The sequence below is a fragment of the Solenopsis invicta genome, chromosome 9 (genome assembly GCF_016802725.1).
Source record: "Solenopsis invicta isolate M01_SB chromosome 9, UNIL_Sinv_3.0, whole genome shotgun sequence".
In the NCBI taxonomy this organism is placed as follows: domain Eukaryota; kingdom Metazoa; phylum Arthropoda; class Insecta; order Hymenoptera; family Formicidae; genus Solenopsis; species Solenopsis invicta.
The window spans coordinates 4,936,022-4,959,657 of NC_052672.1; the positions used below are offsets into that span (position 1 = coordinate 4,936,022).

The 23,636-nt window shown below is 35.6% G+C and overlaps 1 protein-coding gene across 4 annotated transcripts in view; it reads right to left on the minus strand.

The window, feature by feature from the left end:
* LOC105196172 (serine/threonine-protein kinase 26) overlaps positions 1–23,636 on the minus strand; it is a 151,693-nt gene that overhangs the window by 24,229 nt on the left and 103,828 nt on the right. For all 4 annotated transcript variants that reach the window (XM_026136789.2, XM_026136788.2, XM_011161955.3 and 1 more), the window contains one exon: positions 2,025–2,249. In XM_026136789.2, the coding sequence (XP_025992574.1) occupies positions 2,025–2,249 (225 nt within the window). The remainder of the gene's footprint in view (positions 1–2,024; positions 2,250–23,636) is intronic.

Here is a 23,636-nt window from a genome sequence, read left to right on the forward strand (position 1 = left end):
TCGATCCCGTTGATCGACATGATTTTCCTGGTGCGCACGATAGAACGGTATAAAATCACATTCGCTCAAAGCGCGCAAATGTTTTCTCCCAAAGAAATGTAAAAAAAAAACTAAAAAAACCTTGAAAAAAAAATCTATATTTTATCCAAAATAATTTCTAATAATTCTATCAATTTTTTTATCATTTCAGTGAAAATTAATACAAATGTTTAGATATTTTCTCCTTCGGTATACGCTTGTCCGAAAAAAATTTATTTTCAATTAAATATAATATTTCATTTAAAAATTAATAAATAAGCAATTTATAATGAAAGCACATTACTAAAACACTTTTGAATAAAAATCACTCATTACTACGGCGTCATGCAACAATTCGCGGGGATTTGCGGTATTCCCGATTGTGCTCGTTGAATCTCTCGCAGGAAGAGGAAGCAGCGGACGACGCGACACAGCCGAGCCGGAAGCAATAGTTAACCGACCGTCAAGCCCTTCCTATTCTTTGCCGTATGAAAAATGATGGGACGTAACAGCATTAACAGCCAAGTGCCCTCGATAACGGGCTTTTATTTTTGTACCTGTGCGATTATACGGTGGCGATTCATCGGGATAGAACAGCGATAAAAAGAGGAGTGTCTCGGCCAGTCTTTTGTATCGTCGGCAGATAGAATTTGACGACCGTAACAACAGAGTTTTTTTTTTAATCTTCGTGTTCTATTCGAGTCTATTGGACGTATTTTACCAAAATGTATTCTATTTTCTTATTAATATTTTATTCAAAACTTTTTCCTCTGACATTTTTGATGAAAATCTCGTATATTAATGTAAGATCTTTTTTCGGCAAAATTGTTTTTTACTTTTTAGAGTTTGTTTTTATCATATTGACCCAAACGACAGATGATACTAGAAATTCAAATGGGGCAATGCGATTAAAGAGATCCTCCAGTCTTTTCATATAAGAATTTTATGAAATTTTGAGAATAAATTTATAATTAATATATTTCTGTATTTTTTAAATTTCTAGTTTTTTTAACTTAAAATATAACTTTCTAAAATAGTATTCAGTCTTATGGAAAGAAAAGTTTCAATCGTAAAGAAAATATAAGAATTTTGAAAAATTATATAAGAAAGAATGAAGTTTAAAGACTACTTATTTTGGAATTACAAAAATGAAGTTTCACCATGTTATTTTCGTGACAGTATGAAAAATGATCGTAAATTATACAATTACTTTGAAAGAGTGTTGGTTCTACAATACCAGTTAAAAGTTATCGAAATTTAAAAACTGCAGGATTCTCAAGTTTATTCTTTTTCTTTCTAGTCAACGACAAAAACTTTAATCGTGAACACCCGAACTTTGATACCAACAATACAACAAAAAATTTGGCTTATAATGATTTATGCAATAAAAATATCGTTTGCTGCAGTTTTAAATAAATAACTTTTAAATAAGAGTAAGTAGATTCAAATGAATTTGTGCATGAATTAAGTATTCATTCAATAGAGATTTATTAATAAGTAAAAATTCTAATTTAATTCGTAATAGTACTTTTTAATCAAAATTGCAAATAAGCACTAAACGCGATTTTACATAAGAATCAAAAAGTGAACGAAAAATTAAATAACTTTTAAATCAATAAGAGAATTATACTCAAATTTTAGACAGACACTCAAACATAATAATAGAATAATCTACGAAATTTTTATATTTTTGGTAATGTTTTGAGACGTACATCCTTAAACATCATATTAATGAAAGTGTGGCAAAGTTTTTTTTTTACATTTAAACAACAGTTATAAATAACTCTCTTTCAATTTTTTTGACATCAATATTATAAAGAAAATATCAATAAATAACAAATTATAATTTTTTTGCTTAAATTTTGTTAATTATTTAAAAGATGGCTAATGCCAAAAATTCCTTTGTTAAAAGATATATATAAATAAAAAACCAATTAACTCTCTTTTATCTTTTTAAACTGGAGGACTTCCTTAAATATTGGAAAAGAATATATTGTTCTACTTGCCTTGAGATAAGACCCATAATACTTGGTGACGTATGGGCTGTCACACTGCGACAGAACCATAATCTCCTGTTGTATGTCCTCGATCTCATCTTCCGCCTCTTCAAGATCGATAATCTTGATGGCAACAACTTGCTGGGTCCTATTATCAATACCCTTAAAAACCTCGCCGAAGCTACCCTTCCCAATTCGTTCCTGTTTTGTAAATATCAGCTCAGGGTCCACCTTCTGCAACAGAGAAATTCAATGGTTTCCGGTTACTTCGGTTATTCGACAAATCAGCTAAAATATTAAAAAAAAATATACAGAGACAATAGGAGAAGCAGTATTTCAGTAGCAAGATATAACAAAAGAGAGATAAGGAAAAGGACATATATTTAAAGAAATAATGTTTAAATAATTTAAGAATAAGAGGAAGAGTCTCAGAGCGCGCTGATTAAGATGCAAATTAAGATGCAGTAATGCGGAGAAGATGAATAAATATTTCATAATTTGGTTGGTTAAAAACATTTGGAATTGTATATTTTGTGGTGAGAAACTGGACTGTATTTATATTTAACACTACATAGAAGTATGCAATAAGACGAGAAACAGATTAAAAAAAAAAAAGAAATAAAAATAAGTAGGTATACAGTAAAGTATGAACTGGGAAGTTAGATGTAACAAAGAATAATGTACTGCAGAAATAATGGAAAGAGAGAAAAAAAATGTTGAAGAAGAGGAAGGAAACGGGAGATGAGCACAAGAGCGTAGGATAAATAATCTGTAACAATATTGTAAAAAGAAAAGTGTGATGGAGAACATGTTGTGTAACTTAGAGGTATAGATGTATTGTGACTAAGACTGCAGGTAAGATAAATAATATATGTACGCATTAGATAAAAAACGTAGAATTGTAGAGATGATAACAAGGATTGACTTGGATGGATATATGAGGTAAGAAACTTTTAATAAACCAAGTGTCTTCTTGGCTTTGCGTAAACCGAAGTAAAAGTGATAAATTCTATTCATTTGACATTTTGCATCGCGTTACTATGACTCGTGTCGTTTCCGTAAAAAGCTCCGCGCGGCTTTTCCTGTGATGCAATGTAACGGGATATTGAGAAATTTCGAGATTCCTCAAGACTTTCTTCTTCGCTAATACATGGCCTTCGGAGATTAATAGATGTAGTTGTCCCACAAGTAGCAATGCAGTTCTCCTTGGCTCTTTTCTACGAGATGACACGTGATGTCATAACGGTCTTGCGTACTATCGAGAAAACGTACGAATCGTCGGCTTCACCTTATGCAAAATTTAAATAAGTCACGCTTCATTAAATAATTTCTCGCGACGTGATATCTCGCGAATCATGAAATATGAATATACACATCCCGCACAGAGATCGTGGTTTCCCAGTCGCACTTCCAACAAATTATGGCAATGGGATATCTCACAGCACGAGCGGCTTGACAAATGAAACGTCTCCTCTCCGCTATTTAGACCTGCGGGCGAGCGCTGGGCATACATGTTTCTTCTTCACGCTCAGAAGCTATTTGCGCTAAGGAGCAACGTTACTCTGCGAGACGTTAATAAATTACCGTCACTGTTTCGCGCTTTTTACGTTTCAGCAACGAGAAGGCCTAGCGACACTTTTCCGTTCGCTGCCACGTCCGGAAACGTGTCCAACGCGTCGAATAGCGAGCCGCTTTCAATCGAAATGACAGAACGGGGTTTTACAAGTGATGCAAAAAGAAACTCCAGAATTCATTTCGCTGTCGATTCTTTCCTACCGGCTCTCCGGAAATTGAAACCCACGTGTCATAACCCGTAAAATACGAGGGACGTCCAATACTGGAGATTATCTCGGTCCGAAAAAGTTACTTAAAAAATACACACACACACACACACACACACACACACACACACACACACACACACACACACACGTACGCACGCACACACACACATGCGCGCGCGCACACACACACACACACGCACACGCACGCACGCACGCACGCACGCACGCACGCACGCACGCACGCACACGCACATACACGCACGCACACACGCACGCACGATATACACATATGATATACACAGGCTAATGCCAAGATAAGTACTCAATTGAACTGTCTCCAATTTTAATAATTAAATAAATAAAAATATTATTAGATCTCTTTTATTTTTATATTAGCACTTTAACTTTATTCAGTAGAAAATCATCTCTCAAATGATTCTCCCTAGTGTTCACAATTATGTTTTTTTCTTTATGACAGTGATAATCCGGTAACATCACCTGCTGTATTAAAAAAAAATGGTCATTTGCAACATTGCAACACAGATGACACATGAAACGGTTCACTCGTTGGATGCAATGGTCTCTTACGCTAACAATTTTTGAGTTTTGAATTCCTAATATGAACACTGTCATGAAAATAAAGAGAGCACAATTTTTTGTATAAGCGTTAGAGGAAATCATATACGTACAATAATGTCATAGCATCTTTTATGTGGTGCAACGTTATCTAATTTGCCATTTTTAGAATTCTTCCTGGAACGCTATCTTTTTTCCTGCAATTGATTTACAGTTTTGTTTAACAAAACAAAAATAAGCTATTTAATTATATCTATGACTTTGGAGAGATATACACTATAATTTTCTCGCTGACAAATCATACAGATAAAGAGTCCTTTTTATTTTCTCTCCTTCGAATTTTCCGAAGAATTATGCTGGTTGATAAGCGCCGAGAACGTCGGAAACGCTAATTTGTCGGCACCCAGGCTAATAATGAATATGCACGCGAGCTTTGTGCGCGAAGCGGCGCGGCACAGGGCTGACTCTTCATTTTCTCGCGCTAGCAATCCGCAGATCACACAAAAAGTCGGTAAACTAAAAGCTCATATCACGGCGGCGAGATTAAAGCGAGGTGAAGCTTCGAAATGTGGATGGGCTTTAAGAGTAACGGAATAAAAATTCGTGATCGTCGGTAAAATCCGGAAAATTTGCTTTGCAAATTCCCTCATATATCCGACGGCGATGTTTCGTGACTGCCGGAGCGTTTTATTGCCCTGATGGATTGAAAGGTCATTGATTTTCGTCGCCGGGCCCCGATCATTTCAATTTCGTGCAACTTTAGGTCATTGACTTTTTCTCGTAAAATCGATGCGTGCGAGTTTATCGAACGAAAGACTAAAAAAATTACGTTATATATATCATACTAAGAAAAAATATATACTAAAATTTAAAAAACAAAAATGTGTTCACAGTTGTATGCAAACGCAAGGTTTACTGAAATTAAGAAAAATTGTTTTCCTTAATTTTCGTAAGCCACGTGTTTGCATATGACTGTGTTGAACGCATTTTTTTTAAATCTTAGTATTTTTCTCAGCGTATACCGTCCGCTTAGTATAATACTTGCATTAATCTAAGATTATTGCGATTCACTGTGTGTAATGAAACTGGATGTCACCGAAAATTAGCATAGTGAAAATTTGCGGCGGTTTACAACACGATAAAACACGGTTGTCGCTTGTCCTGACAAGTCACGTTAAACCACGTTGTCAACCACACTTTTCACAAGCTTGCCACTTGTTTATAAACATCATTACTACACTCGCAATTCGTGTCACGCGAGATATTTGATGCGATCGCGTGAAATAAAAATTGTGAATTAAATAATTTTGACGGAAACTGTATTGGAACGCAATGACAGATCAGTTATTGAGAGAGAAAAAATGTCGCTTCTCATTCAAATCATATGCATTATATATAGCATATGCAGTGGCTGCACACAACTCGAGATTCGTGTGATAACGAATGATAACGAGGGCGAACGAGAGCGGGGGATGAGGCAAGAAGATGACGATGACTCGCGTGCAATACTCGCATCGTCGAGATGCATTGGGCGTCTCTCGTGTTCCGTCGGCTGCTTCTTGATACGGCACTTCCTCGTTTGAAACTCGCGACACAGATTCTAATTAACGGCTGTCGCAAAGAAATCCGAGACGTAGACGGCCAAAGACGGTCACGTTCAAGGGGGACACGCCGAAGATATTTGCGTCGCGTAAGTAAGAGAGATGTACGGACGTTCTTCATTAAAATGTTATCGAGCAAAAATTGAGATTTAGTTTTCTCACATTCTTGCATCGTTAAAAAAAACTCTCTAGTTGCAGAGAATATTATTACCTATCGTTACTAAGGCTAATCGATTTTACGAACGAGTTCTACGAGATATTAAGAATGCATTACACCTACTTTTAAAATAATGAAAAAATTACAGATTGTTCTATGTTGCATTTGAAAGTGATACGAAAAATTTGACAAGGTGTGCGATTTTCTATCTGAACAAAAGAATTATTTCATTAAGGAGTAGGAATGTGCTCTGATAGAAATATTGGCCGTTTTAGTTGTTCTGCACATAAATAAATAAATACTATTTATTTATGCAGCAACTAATCTCTGCGCATTGCAATAAAACCTTATGTAAATCGCTATGAATATTTAAAGTACTTACATAAAGAGGATTCAGATTTTCGTCATTATTTTTTAAAGTTTAGTTACATAACAATAAAAAAATAACAAATAAAGCAAATAAACTATAAAGATGTACTGTTTAATAAAAATATAATATCTAAACACAACTTTCATATATATATAAATTTATTTAAAGTATATCGATAATGCATTTATAAAAATGCATATAATATATAAGTTCTTGAGCAAGAGAATTTCCGGGATGTTACATTTGCAGCGCCATAATGATGCTCGAGATATCCGACAGGATATCTCATCTTATTGGATTAGTTTAGGGTAGCGGCTCGCATTTTGATGGACACACCTATTCTAACTACATAAGCTACGCTGTGTAACGCGTATAGGTCTGCTGTCGGGCTATCATTCGACCCAGATACGACCAACGGATATGACGAAATTGACGTAGGGTTGCCAAGGGCGCTCAATTAGCGGCCACACGTGGCTCTACCCATTGCGGGCGTCTGTCAGCTACTGCAATTCACAAAACCTCATCAAAATTGCGCAGCGCATTAAATAATATATCACCGGCGCGGCGGTAATATACCAGCGAATTAGCTGCGCGTGTGAATCATAGTAGCTGGATTATAATGCTACAGCAGCTTTTCTTGTTCGAACATACGTTACGCTCGGCGGCATTAATTTCCAATTGCTATCCGGGGGATTCGCGGAATTAATTTTGGAAGGTGAAATTACGTAAATACCTTGATAAACTCGTGAAATGTTACGTCTATTACGACCACGAGATACTGATTTTAAATTAACGTTATAATATTGTGAATATGATTTGTAGAATTGTTTCACACAACTGAATGACAGATTAGCGAAGAATGACGTTTATTCGCACGAATGTGACTGCCCCGTCAGATTTGAAGATATCTGTCGTCCGGAAAAACATTCCGCGTTGAATTTTCGACGTTAAATCTTCATCGCTGTGAGCGATGTTCATTAAATATTACTCGAATTAAGCCAAATCTCTCTGAGACTCTTTCACCCCTGAAACGCCGCGCGACGAAGATCCCATTTAAACGATATCGCTTCGCTGAACACGCGACTGAAATAATTTGCCAGATAACACGAAGTTTGCTATCGTTCTGACACATCTTAATTAAGAAGTGTAACCGCGTCTCAAGAAATTTCGTCTCAAACGTCCTTTTAAGAGACAGGCTCGAATAGACTCGCCGCTTTTCGAGATAAACGCCCCAACTTCATCGGGAAGCTCAAGACTGTCAGACTACAACGGGATCGCATTAATTCCAAGGGGCTGCGATTGTTCTCTCCCCATCCCCCGAGATCGGAACGGTCCGATACATACCTATTTGCGATATTCCAACGATTCAATGAGCCAGCGATCCGATTCAATTGCATATCCTATCGCGTGAAACATCAACGTGAACGACAGAAGTCGCGAGTTAAACTTTCGTTACGTTGAAGCGATGCGAATGATGCCTGCTTATCGCCGCGATTTGGGGACAGGCTCCCGTCAGCTCTCGCTACGAATTGGCGAAAACAGTTGCGGGATTGCACTGGTTAACTTCCCCTTTACGGGAAATTCGCGGAGCTACGTTGAGGTCGAATCGAGTTAGAGAAGTAACCCGGAATATCTTTGTGCCTCAAACAGGCTTGTTGTATGCCAAAGCGGAATTTCATTATCATATGTTTAAGTTGCCTCTTTGAGAATCTGAATGCATAACAAATTGGAAACCTGAATTGCATCTTAAAACGCACCGAGCGAAAGTAATATTAAGCGCGCGATACTACTACGCGCTTTTTTCTTCCCGTTCGACTTTAGTAGCCGTCAGTTTTCTTGCATTTGCGTGACAAAGCCCGTCGCAAAAGGTTTCTCTCGATTATATGTAAATTGCGTCGCATTTGATTCTCGTATACGCGAAACAAATAACGTTACCGCGCGCGTCCGTGATTACTGTGGAAGTGCCGTGGAAAATTCGCTCTACTCCATTGAATAAATTCAGAAATGCGAAGCTAATACGCACAAGCCGCGATAGAATTTATATAAAAAGGGTTACGCGGGGAGAGAGAGGGGGAGGGGGAATTAAATACAAATAACCACTAGCTAAAATGTTGTCCCACGGATTACATGATTTCATCTGATTACGCAATAATTTTTCGCGATTAATTATCAGATTTCTCGTGATTAAAACTGATTTTATTTGACTAGAAACACGATTATTTGCTAATTTCTTTCGAATAAAATGAAATTGAGGGCTAACCACTCGGAAGACAGATATATTCAAGACTTTTGGGATTCACTACGATTGAGATTTTTCTAATAAAAAGGTCATCAAAAATTTTTGATAACCTTTTTTTTTTTTAAAGACAACATGAAAAATTGATTACGAAAGCTAAAAATTTGTACTGATTTCATCAAATTTTACGATAGTCATACATACGATTTCATCATAAATTTCACGATGATTACACATGATTTCGAATGATTACACAGAAAGCCAAAATGATTTCTTCTGATTTGCATATGATTTCTGGTGATTTTATCTGCCTTCATGATTACATCTAATTGCAAAATGATTACACGAGGATTTCGTCAAGATTTCACAATGATTTCGGAAACATCACTGTCCCATAATTACATTAAGTGGTTGCCTCCTCGACAAAATTAGCAAAGCAAAAAAATTTTTCGTAAAAATTAAGCCGTATCAAAATTATTATTTTGCGCTTTCTCGCTCGCGCTCGAAGCAAAACGCCGGCCGATGTGTATTTTCGTTGCAGTTTGAATGGCAGTGGAGGCAGACAATAGGCACACGGATAATTCGCTATAAATCGAAACCATCGAGTGTTATTCGGCGTCGCTTTTTTTCCATCTATCCATTCCAACAATCGACGTTGGAGAATCGCGATCGCTCTCGCCCGTCTCTCACATACGCGATACGAGTGCAACGATGCGGCGCGATGCGACGGCAAGAGGCGGGCGCGGGCTGACGCAGCGGAGTGTTCTAGGGTCAATCAACACAGTCAATATTGACAATAATAAAGCGAGCGGACAAAAGCGCGCCCCGGCAATCCGGAATCGGAATGATACGCGACGACTCGCGACATCTGCATCACGGATTCTCGAATGTACAGAACGTCGCAAAAATATTCGAGGGATTCGCGCCGGATTCGCCTCGAATCTCTTTCTTTCCGCAAAATGAATAAATTATACGAGATCTTTTCTGATCGCGTATTAAAGGGGATGTTAAAGTCGTGAGTTTTATTAACTGCACAGCGATTTGCACGCGTACGATTTATGATACGTATCCGTCACTACATACTATTACATCAATATCGCACGCATGAATAATAAATGCACAAATTTTCGAGCGCGCTAATCTTTCATGTTAGGTATATTTCATTTAGGTATATTTAGTAATAATTATATATTATATTATAATTCTAAGAACTCAACATTGCATTTTTGTAATCCGCATTCAAAAACATTCCTATTTTGCACATACACTGCACAATTTTTGCATAAAACAAATATTAGCACACGTTGACAGCTCTAGGCGCTATGTTAATTAAAAGTAGATAAAATAGATCCAAGTTCCTTATTTTTTTTCCCCCGGTTAAAGTCGATCGATTTGAACTACAATTAGCGCCTATACGTTAATTGTGGAAAAGATTTTTAAATCTGTAAAGACAATTTGGAAAATAGTATATTAAAAAAATTGTGCAGTAAAACAGGGTGATTTTAAAATCCCCTTAATTTATATCCGATTATTCTCTGGCATAATTAAATTAACACATCGTGCCGCGCATGGGTCACCGGTAATCCACTTTCTATTTAGGCCAGGAGATAGTTTAATTGTAAAGAGAGAGACCTATAATTATGTAATATTTTTTAATAAAAATAAATATATAATTATGGTGTAGAGTGCAATATTAATTTCGTACATGAATAACGCGGCACTGTGATCAGTTTCTCAATTTGAGATGTCAAATATCATATTGTATTATTATTACTATTGTATTTTTTATTTTTTATTTTATATAAAAAAATCTCTTGAAAATCGGTCGACTGTTTGTAAAAGTTTCCGTTAGTACAAAATAATTATTGTCGAAAGCACACAAGTACATATTATTCTTTTTCTATTTATTTTATAGAGAAGTTAAAATTTTTATTTTATTATGTATAATCAAACATCGTTCGGTATATATCACTTTAACTATTAAATGTTTAATTAAATGATTACTAATAAATGTTTGTATAAATGCTAATTTTATTAAATAATTTTATTAATATTAGATTTTTGTTAACTTTGTTAAACAATTAAGAAAAATATTTTTGCTGTGCATTGCATTTTGTACGTTAGACCTATTTATAACAATACTTTTTGTATTTTTTATTACATTACGCAATATATTTTATTTCACAAATATAATATTCATGCTGCGTGAGTCATCAATAATTCACGTGACGTGATGGACAAATTGTAAAAGTGGTCCGGCACTAAAGAGGTTAAGAGAGTATATACATGTAGGACTTTTCATTCAATATTATAATACAAGTAGACACAAGCATCGTTCTATATTTTTTTTTTTGTATTTGATGTGTAACAGATAGAACAATGTTTGTATCGACTTGTGTTACTAAATGCAAAAAAGCACTCTTAGACAAATTCTAACTTTGCGAATTTTTATAGAAAAATAAAAAAAAAACAAATCAATCGTTTTTATTCCATTGTAAAAATAATACTTTGTTGTATTTGACATTTTAAATTTCGTTAAAAAATTATATAAAATTGCATCGCTATTCAAATCATGTTTTCAAAACAATGCGTGACACTATTATATCTTGAAGATAGTCTGACCGATAGTCGACTTGCAAATTTACACACTTTTTCCAGATTTCATAAAATAACATTGACGTAGAATTTTTCTCTTACGATGCTTAGTTTTTTCTCGTTGCAGCGAAAAAACGAACAAAATTTTTAGTAACAAAACTGTTGACTTTGATCAATTACCATTTTGTGCAAATGCAATATTTCGAAAAACGTCAAGCACTTGATCTATGTTTCAATCTTATAAAGCTTGCATTCTGATGAGTATGAGAACCGCAGTGGTCACTGTAACTGTCATTTTTAAAATATGATTTAGGAAAACTTGAAGCATGATAGCAGGCGATACTATTTTATACTACTTTTCAACAAAATTAAAACATTGGCAATTAGAGAAAAAATTATATATATTTACAATGGAATAAATAAACTTTTTTATCTCTTCATTTTTCCACACAAAAAATTATAAAAATCTTGCTTTTTATCTTTCTGAATACATGTGCTCCTATAAATAAAAAAAAAAAAAAAAAGAATCAAGGTTTAACGAAGCAAATAAAACTCGAACGAGCGTTTCAACAATGTTCCTCGGGATTTTTTCGCGGAGCAAATATTCGCGGAATTCGTTTGGCATTAGCATAAATAGGCGGGGTGCGTAAACTATCAAGTACGCGGCCAAGTGTTTTCCTGACAACTTTCTCTCGTTTAACGACAGAGCAAGTACGCGAGGCTCGCATTTTCGCTCGAGGCCCGCGCTCGAGTGTCGTTTAAACTTTAATTTCGGCGGCTCTGCTCCACTCGGCCGATGAATTACTCTTGTCGTGAGAGAGAGCTTCAACGACGACACGTGGCGCGCGTGCGGTAACGCTCGTTGAACATTTTCGAAATTTGCAGCTTAACTGCATCGCAAATTAAGCCGTCGTCGTCGCAAAGTTAGAACAACAATGAACGAACGAACGTTGAAACGCATCTTTGCGACCGATGATGCTGCCGCGGACGTTCTTACGAGCTCTTCTTTTACTTTCCTCTCTCTTCCAACAGCTGCGGTGCGGGATGTTCGCATGAATATTCATTTAATTAAAACCGAATGACCGAGCCGCCGTTATTATAACCCGGTATACGTATGCGCCTTCGCGTACTCCGGAGACGACGCCACATTACGTAGCGTAATATGCAACCGCCCAGTTAATAACGCACCGATAGATTTACTGCCTTCTCGCCCTGTATCCGTGCCGTCCCTCGGGCACGGTCCCGTTTCCAAGACTCAATTCCAACACAATGGTCTTAATCCATTTTATAGCACGAGAAAAGTCCGAAATTTCAAGTATTTAAATTTGAGCATTTTGAACGTATTTTATATTGCTGTAAATATTCCTAAATATTAAAAAATACAAATTTTTGTCAATAATATTGATTTGCAACATACACAGAATGCAATTTTGTTTATGTTCTCAGTTAAAATCATTAATCAAGTGTTGTCCATCATTGCCACTTACGTATGTTTTATTTGTAGGTCTACTGGAATAACGGACTTTCTACCAGGTAATTTCGTATTAGATTTTCATATTTGGTGCTAAATTTAACATTGATTTAATTGTAGTTATAGATTAATAGGCCAATATTTATAACTCTTGAACTTTTCAAAGTTTGCTTGATAAAAAAAATGTAGATATTGAAGTAGAGTTAGATCTCATTATTTTTTATCGGAAAACTTGTGCTATAAAAAATAAAATGCGCACGCGGGCGGTTTATAAAATCGTTGCAACTTTCTGGAGTATTCTGTTACAAATTATTTATATTACTATTCAATATCATCGTTATTTTTCATCAAATATATATATATATATATATATATATACATACACACAAGATGATTATTAATGACTGTTTTCATGTTTTACCATAGGAGCATGATTTACCGACGGATATGTATTTCTAACATATCATTATATTAGAAATTACAAATGCGTGCTCCTATGGTAAAAAGTGGAAACAGTTTTAATAATCACCCTGTATATATATATATATATATGTGTGTGTGTGTGTGTGTGTGTGTGTGTGTGTGTGTGTGTGTGTGTGTGTGTGTGTTGATTTTAATCGATAATGATTTTTATTACGTTTTAAGACATATATTAACACAGAGTTTGTAATGTTTCGTGCTATACGAAACGCAATTAGACCACTGTGGGTCGGTCGGGAGAGAAAAGCGCCGGGTATTAAAATTGCTCATCGGCATTCATCGCGAGATTGCGGTCAAAAGGCGCGAGAGTATACGGCGCGTAACCTTCTCCGTTCATACCTTGATAGCAACAAAAAATGGAGCGGATTTACGCTAAACGCGCAAAAAAGATAACGAATGGGCGCTTCCGTCGTGCAAATAACGCGCGGCGGCGCGGCGCAAATTTTGCATAGTACTTCGCTCGGGCATAACTTTCGTATTTACATTTATAATTTTTTGCTTATCCGCGCACTCGGGATGGCGATCAAAATGCAAATCCGTTATCGACTGCGACACCTTTTTACGACCTGGCGGAGGAGGGAAAAACGGCGTTACACACAGAAATCGCCCTGCCAGCTGCACCCAGACGTGGCGCTTTGTAACGTCGCGAATCTATCTACCGCGGTTAATCCGACGGTTGTCGATAATGGTGATAACGTGCGAGGCCATTGAAGCGCGAATAATGCGTTTCCCTCAATCGCGCCGAGTTGAACGGACGCGCGGAATTCGAACCCATTGCGCAATTTCTTGATCGTGAAATGCCATTCTGCTGCTGATACGAGATAATGAGAAACCGCGCGGCACGCGAGGTGCGCGTTATAAATCGTTTCGCCGGCACGAAAGCGATAGGAGAGCTGAAAAGCTTGACGGAGCGAGAGGTCGCTCCTAGCATCCCGTTAAAATTATCACGTGGAATTTTTATCTCCAAGGGCCACATATCAATCTAACGACGCCCATTGTCCACGAACTAAGGTTCGAAAAGACGTTCGGAATGTTTTTTTAAAAAGACCAGCCCAATGAGTTTTTTTGTTTTATTTTATTGAGCTCCTTCGGCAGCTCTATGCGGTTTTTATTTTTTATAGGACTTCACTAATGATTAACAAAATTCGCTATTCAATTAATAATTCTGTTATGAATTAATTTTTATTTTATTAATTTAATTTATTATTGTTTGAATGAACCAGTGTTTGGATTCGATCCATTTAAATCAATTTTTTTATTCAATTTTTGACGAAAAATGATTTTATCGTGCATGACTTTAAAATGTTTATTTTTTTGTGTTAGATTTTATTGTAAATTAAAAAAAAATGACATTTTTGACAAATGATATATTTTGTACATTATAATTTAATAATTTATTTTACAAATTTTACCACGTATTTCTCATTTTGTTTATAACATTATATTTATATTATATTTATATTAATTTATACAAATTAATATTGTAATAACTTACATTAAAGATTTCATTCGTATTGTTATTAAATTTCAATTGTATTTTCTTTTGGATGGATTTTTTAAGCAAGTTTTTTGAGTTGGGCCCAATTACGAACACAAAGACGTCGAGACGTTTCTTCAGAAAAATTACCGCAAACTTGGAAATATTCCTACAATTGGTGTTCGCGTACAGTTTTAATTATATACGATACCATGTATACGTTCACAATGTGAATAACATAAACTCTATTGTTTGCGACATATTCTCATCACGATAGATACGCTTTTATCGCGGTAGAGACGCGGGTGCGACAAATGCTCATAATTAAAGTTGGAAGCACGTTTTTTTTATTTTTTTTATTTCGTCATCGACATCGGAATGTCGCGACGACTTGATTCTTATCCGAATGATAAATGATGACTGAATAAATTGAAAACGTGATAACGCTTATTCGCGCTCGCGACGCCGAGGTCTGCCCGAACAGAGACTTTATCGTCGTCGCGATTGCGATTAATTTGTTGTAGCGTAAAATAGTAAGCTCTTATCGGAAGAATTCGGTAAATCTTACAATCGAGACAACACTGGCGACGCATCGCTATCGCATCGCCATCGTAGGCTGAAATACTTGAATTGGTTCTCCGTTCTGACTCATTGGCATATCGACGACGGTGAGAGGCTGCGACGACGCTGCGACGCGAGTTATGCATATCGTACACACCCGTGACCGTTTATTTATGTATGCACGCGGGATCGCAGCATAGAATGCAGCAGCCATTGCGCGCGTGAAGGCACGGGCTAAATGTTGGTGCATCCTAGAGGATGGGACATTGCGCGCCGCACATTTCCCCGGGGTGCAATTTATATCCTACGTCATAAACATGAAGCGCGGTCACCTCCGAGGTTGTTTATGGATCGGCAAAAGTGGAATCGGCGAGATGCGCACTCCTCATGTACAAGAAAAAAGCAATCGTGCAGATAAATTGTCTCGCATGAATTGTTTTCGCGTACGTACGATTGAAAGTTCCGGTTCGTCCGCGCGAATTATTGCCGAAAGTATCGCGCGGCGCGGGTCGTAAAATGCAGCCGCTTGCACTGTTGAACGGACAATCGAGTCTACGAGTATGTTGTCATAAGATCGCGCTCAATGCGTCGCAATTATTTCTGTAAGCCGACGTAATGCGATACGCGGAGCGATATCGAGAAAAAGATTATAAATTGTGCTGAGAGGAAAAAAAAATGACTGCAATCATTATAATTGAATCACTATAATTCACAGTCATTTTCGCTACATATTTATAGTTGTTTTAATCACGCAAATTGTAGATTTTAGTAAGCGAATATTAGAAAAATAATTGTTCACCATAATTGATTGCATTTGCTTTATAGAAATGTTAAATTTATTTTTGACATCTATATCTTGACATTTTGTTACGTTTATATTAAAAATTAAAATTATTTATACTGTCATTTTTTTCATAATTGATAAAACTATAGACACACGGGACTATTGTACCTAACATCACAGCAGTAACAAATATAAAGACAAATCGAGCTCCTAATCATGTATGCAATTTTTTTGCAATGCAATTATAGTCACGAATACCAAACACTTTTTTTCTCAGCATGCTATATTGTATGTGAAACATTCTCGTGTCGTCACTTACGTTTCGATGTTACGTCCACCATAATAAACGATAATTAATAATCGATTGGTCGAAGGACTTATTACCATAGTGGGCTAACTTACCACATTTTGTAAAAACAGAAAAAAATAAACTCTGAAATTAAAGGCTCATATTCTCAACTCATTTTTATCGATAAATGCATTAATTTTATTCTGAGAATCTAGATGACGTAAACTGTATGCTTATACAAGAGCGTTTATCAATAAAAAAAAAAAGAGTAGAAAATATATAGACTAATGCGATTAACTCTTTAGACCTCATTTTCTCCGTTTTTATAAAATGTGGGTTAGTCTACTGTTGTTTATAGCAAGTCTTTCAATTGCCGAGTAATCTAACGCAAAATGTGCACTACACTGAGGGAAAAAAAGTTGTTAACCTGAATAAATTTTTTAGCTTGATTAAATTTCTTCAGTTCAAGCATTTATATGTTTAAGTTAAATGTATAAATGCTGAAACTGAAGTCAAAGTATTTCACGTATTTAAGTTAAGTACATAAATATTCGAACTAAAGTAATTTAATCAAGTTGAAAAATCTCAGTCAATTTATCAACTTTTTTTCTCCGTGTCATCGAGTTCGTCGACTCTTGCTACTTCGATAATTGCGATCTTCGCTGCAAGGTTCGATTTTTATTGAACGTTAATTGCGTCCTTCTTATTGCGTCAAATCGAAGATAAGTTAACAAGCGAGCATCGATTTCTCAATAATCAATCTCCACTAAGGAGCAATGTACACACGTAAATATAATGATAACAAAAGTAAATGCAATATCGATCGTTCGACGAGTTGTTTAATTGAACATTTCGATTCGATCGCATCGCGTGGCCTTCTCGGACGCACGCAAGTTCGCACGTGTGAGGCGATATGGTGAGAGTGTCGACCTTGCACTGGCCTCGGCCGAAAGAAGAGAGACGGAAAAGAAAAAGAAAGAGGGAAAAGAGTAGAGCGCGCGCGGTCTCCGCGCGAGATCTTGCGGTCCACGAGAATCCTGTTACACCGGTATTTCCATGCTGCACCAAAGCACGCTCGCGCCATTCCATCTTTTGTCCGAGTCTCATTTTATTGTGACCATTGCTCTGCGATGTGCACCATGGCAACGGAATGTGAGGTGTTTCGAAGAAGAATTGATTATTTATCCGATAGATTTATCGCGTGTTACGTACGCACGTCCAAGTAGAAAATACGAAATTATTAATGCGAAGCAAATTACAATCTTCAAATCTTTACGAGACTTCTTGCGATTGACTCAGCCGAATTTAGAAGCTGTTGAATAGCAATACGTTTTCGCTGAATCTTAACCCTCAGCTGACACACTGGGTGTCGTACACCCGAGCCATTTACAAAAATGCTTGGCATTCATAAATCGTCCGCTCCTTCTCTTCTGAATATTTTGAATATATTCAACTTTGAAATTTTTGCACCTATTTAATCTTCTTCTTGACCTTCTGTCGTATCAATTGAGGAAAAAATTGTTTAAATTCTATGCATTGCGTACCGAGACATACGCAATTGAAAATGGTCGGGTGACGTACACCCATGCGTGGAAAAATATCGAATCTGATATAGTGTGTCAGCTGAGGGTTAAGGAGATACTAAAGTCGTGAGTTTTACTGATTGAACAACGACTTAAGGCCATGGCACACAAAGAAAGTTAAGCAGTAAAACTTGGGCAATAAGTGAATTAGCCAATGACAGTTGAGAATGTAAGTCCATAACGTAAGCAGTAGCTAACTCAACACGTCAATTTTCTTATTGCGTACGTCTTACTGCTGAAGTTTTTCTTCATGCCATGGCCTTTACACTCGTACGATTTGCAATACATGCGTACAATTTACGAAACATCCATTACGTCACTACATATTACCGCATTAATATTGCACGCATATATATGCACAAATTTTCAAGTACACTAATCTTTCATATTAGGTTATTAAACACAATTTTAAAAATTCAACATTGTATTTTCGTGTAATCCGCATTGTGAACCATTTTTATCTTGTACAAATACACCACCGAATTTTTGTATGAAACAAATATTGGGACGCGTTGACAGATGTAAACAACATATTAAGTTAAGAATAAGTAACGGATCTAAATTTCTTAAATAAAAATAACGGATCTAAATTTCTTAAATTTGTTCATTTTTTATATAAAGATGAATTCGGGCCATATTAATTGTAGAGAAGGACTTTTAAATCTGTAAAGGCGATTAGAAAAATAGTGAGCTGAAAAAAATCGTGTTCTGTCAGTAAAACAGGATGACTTCAGGATTTCCTTAAGGGATCTTGTTTTACCGATCAAATGTAAATATATAAGTAATAATTAAAAATTATATTTTTTATTTGATTTTAAATTTAGTAAGAATTATATTAATGTTAGTGGTAGTATTAGTAAGAGTAGCTTTTTTACACTGAGAAAAAAAATTGGTTGAAAAACTAAAATATTTAGTCCGATACGCACGACTAAATATTAAGTTGATTTAATTAATTCTTAGTTAAAAAATTGGAATGATTAATATAAATAAACGACATATTTTTTTGTGCAACTAAATAATTGTTGAATTAACCCAATGTTTAGTTGTGCGTATCGGACTAAATATTTCAGTTTTTTAACCAATTTTTTTTCTCAGTGTAACGTTGTTGGAACGAAAGATTTTAGGTTATGTCCAATTGCGGAAGGGCCCTAATAATAGGGGTTGTAGGTATTTTTCAACCTTTTAAAGAAGCAATTAAATTATTTAGAAGAGTTGTTTTATATTATGAAATCTAGATATAATTATTTTCAGCATACTATTCAAATTTAGATTTAAAAATCCTTTTCCCTAATTAAAATATAGACAATGTAATTCAAGTCGACTTTATACCAAAAGAACAAAAAAAAAAAAAAAAAATTAAAACCGTTTAGCTCGTCTTTACTTACTCATAGTTCAATATGGCGTTTACAACTGTCAACGTGTACCAATATTTGCTTTGTACAAAAATTTTTCAGTCTGTACTCGTACGAAACGGGAATGGACTGAAGTGTGGATTACATGAAACAATGTTGAGTTTTTAAAAATAGGCTTGAATAGCTAATATGAAAGATTTACAGTGCTTAAAAATTTGTGCATCTACATGTGTGCGACATTGATGTATACGTATTAAGCAACGTATCGACGTTTCATAAATCATACGTGTGTAATATCGCTATTCAGTCGGTAGAATTGACGACTTTAGCATCCCCTTAGTGCTCGTAACGGAGTTAGGTGCGAAAGTATTAATTTTCAAAAAATTATCTCGCCATCTACATGTCTTGAATGTTTCTCTTAACCGCAAAATCGACTTTTTTTTTAATTCCAATTTCGAAACATTCGATCGGCTGGACTGAAATGCGACACCCCGACCACTTTCTAGCGTATCTGCGTAGCTCGAATTTCAGACGTAACGGGTTAAGAGCTAGCTCGTCTGGACTTTGCGGGTGAAACTGGTCTCCCGGTGGTCAAACCACCCGTCGCGGATCTTCAGGTGCATTCTTCTCGCGAGACGATTCGTATTTGCGTTGGTCTCGAAGTTTTAACTGCGGCTTGCAACGAGATTCCAGGATTCTTTCAAGAATCGCATAGTGTGACATTTGCTCACTCTAGTTAGACAAAAGTATAACTCTAAATTGTATTAAAATATTCTCAATTATTTTTAGTTTATAATTATTTACTTTAGACATAGTATTTTTAAATGCAAATTTAAAGGATTTTGTAAAAAGATACATATTCTTACGTAAAAAATTTGAACAATTATATTATAAACAATTATACAGAATGTCTCGTAACAATCGTAAAAATCGTAACAACGCTTAAGGGTGCAGGAGGTCGTTGTGAGATAAAAATCTTACTGTCAAAACATGTCGAGACTACAATAGTTTTTAAATGAGAAAAGTTTAAAGTTGGCAAATCAAACTGTTCGAAATTCGCGTGTTCAGGTATGGCACATCGCATGGTGAAGGCGTATACAAAATCAATAACTGTGATAACTGCGTGATATGCCATGCTTGAACGCGTGAATTTCCGACAATTTAACTTGCCAACTTTTAAACCCTTCTCATAAAAACTATTGTAGTCTCGACATTTTGGTGAGATTTTTATCTCAAAATGGTTTCAAGAGTCTACTGTTAAACATTGCCATTTGAGATTTAAGGGACGAATAATCTTTCAAAACTAAAGTGGATGAAAGTATTTTGAAAAACATTAGATTTTCAAAAATTTAAAAATAGTTATAAAATATATAAAAAAAAATGAGAAAATTTTTTATTTAAAACATTTTTCTTAAAATGTTCATAACTGCCGAAATTAAATATAAGCGTTAGCTTTGAGGGATTTCATCTTAAATTTCCAATTGGACAGATATAAAGAAATATATATCTTTTTTGTGTTCAACAAAACATTTTAAGGAGAATCGAATCAGTTCTGGATAGTTGTGACCGGCCTCTTAATTGTAAATATAAATACTTTTGTCGAGTTGAATTGAGTAAATGGCTCACGCTGTGCTGCCTAGAACGGCGATTATTTTTCCTCTTTTTCCTTCTAAAATTGCCACGTCAAAATTTTAACGAGATGTTATACGACGCACTAGTCAAAACACACGAGGATATTATTAGCGGCATAAAAATTGCATCAGGGGCCACGATTGAAACATGATTTGAGGGTGGCGCGAGAGACAATTTTGACAGTCGGAAACTAACTCCTCGAATCATTTATTGCACGCTGGTACAAATGCGGGCATAAATATTTTCCACGTGGATACATTGCGGAGTCATAGTGGGAATTTTTAGTAGCCAGACGGACACGCATATTTACCACGCATCGGTATCACGGAATATGCATGAGCGAGTAACACTATATTCGCGGCATCCATCAAATGTTCCGCAATAGATTACCACGTGTTCTAGATATATCCCCTATTGTCCTACCAGTTTTCATCGGCCGGCGGGTCAATTTCAACTTATAATTGAATTGCAAAATCGACCTGTCAGTGTGCCAGCCGGCATACGTTGCTCGATAACTGATCGCGGATAAACTGTGATGTATCGTACAAAAAAAAAAGAGTGAAAAGGTAAGGATTTAACACCTTCACGTCGATAAATCCTGAAGAAAATGGCAAGAAACGTTGAACTAAGTAATGAGGAAATTAATTTCCCGTACTTACGCGAAACTATATATCGCGCAAAAAAGAAACTGCAGGTTCCTTTTTCTTATCCCGATAATGATAAGTATTGGGAAAATGACGAGAATTAATCCCAATCGGATTAATCTCAATCAGGAAATTAATTTTCAATCCTGTCGTAGGGATTTATTATGAAAAATCCAATTTCCTCGCGAGATAATATTGAATCGGGGACACATATAATTTCCGACTGATATTTGCAGGCTCTAAAGATTAGGTATGCCGCGGCGTGCTTTACTGGACACTCTTGACACGTAATTCTCCTCGTTCCTTTCTCTCTTTCTCCTTAGGCATCCGTTTTTCTCAGGCCGTTGCCAATCGGCTTAGCAGCTGAATTAAGCCGCGTTACGAAACGCCGAGTAAAATATTAAAGTGTTAGTTTTAATTTCCAATAAGTTCTCGAGCCTTCGTGAGAGCATCGCATCCTTCCATTATTAAAGGTTCCCAACAACTTGGCGTTATTCCGACAAACTTTCGATATTAAAATACTTGAATATCCGGATCATATCAAACGGAATATTAAACCTTCTAATCTCAGGAATCTGTAATTTTTACGAAACGCCTGGCTATTTGGATCTTCGAATGTTTTCGATACTGAATTTTTAACCTTGGTTGCGCTATCGAAAATCTGTGCCGAGGATGTATTCGTGAATCTATGTTCGCCCTCGTGTCTGCTGCGCAATTGACTATAAATTTCAGACGCGGTACAAAGCAGATATACTCGGTAAATCGCTCCTCAATTCATCCCTTATAGCCGTGGCGATATCCGTAACAGCAGGTTGCAGCTGCCGTCGCGGCGATCCGGAATCCATTCTCCAAATCGTACTACAGGGACGTTCTTGAGAGGCTCTCCGATTCGCCGAAGAGATTACAGGGAATGCGCGCGCTTTAGCTGCTATCGGACGAAGTTCTGTTTTCTCGAACCTCGGGGGAGAAGATACTCGCGCAACCATCACGTCGGAAGCAATTGAAATTTATGTCGATCATCGATTCATATTTATAGTCGTTGTACAAATCTTGAATTAAATTACATAATATTATGTTAATAATATATTAATGTTTTGTTTTAAAGACAGCGTGTTAGGTAAAATATCCAAAATAAAGTTCTCTATTAAGATACATATAATCGACAATCACCTTTCGACTAATGATTAACTCTTCTTGGTTACACTTTTTAAAAGTTCCATATGATCTCTCTGGCGTTTTACCGGTTGCTGTATTCAGTTTTCATTTTTTTTAAAGTAAAAAAAATTACTGAACATGCTTTAAACGTGACAGAGTATAGAAATAAAGCAGTTTTATAAAGATTTTGATTGTAACATATTATAAAAAATCGTGAAAGTAAAAATTTTTGAAAAATAATTTTTTTCCTCAACAAATCTTAATTAAAAATTTTTAATTTTTTGATAAAATTTTATGGCTATACTCTATAAATATGACATTTTTTCTTTCAGAAAAAAATAGTGCAATTTGCGTTCCAAAAAAGGTATTTGTTAAGTACAAGAAAAAAAGTGTGAAATTATTGTATAAAAGAATATTTTAGTGCAGAAATAAAATTATTATACTAAAGACATTTAATTATTCTAGCTTGAATTATCATTTTAATTATGAAATGACATATAAACAATAGAAAAAATAAATTTAAATGTATTAAAACTTCAAATCTTTTCTTAGTCCAGTAGACTCTAGATGACTACGAAGGATTAATTGAACGCGTACATAATTGATTGTGAAGCAGAATAATTATTTTTTAAACTGAAACTTAACGCCGTTATAATTCGTACATCGTAGAACATTCTGCAATATTACATGCGTGTTAAAATAGTTGTTGGATTTCACAATGTTAAAGATTCTTTTTTAGTAATATAAATGTCAAGTTACTAACAATAAAACAGTAAATTTTGAAAGCTAGTTTGATATATAATGTCATATTGGCATCTAATTTTTAGCTTATTCATCCTTATTTGAATCATATTCTGAAAAACGACAAGTAAAA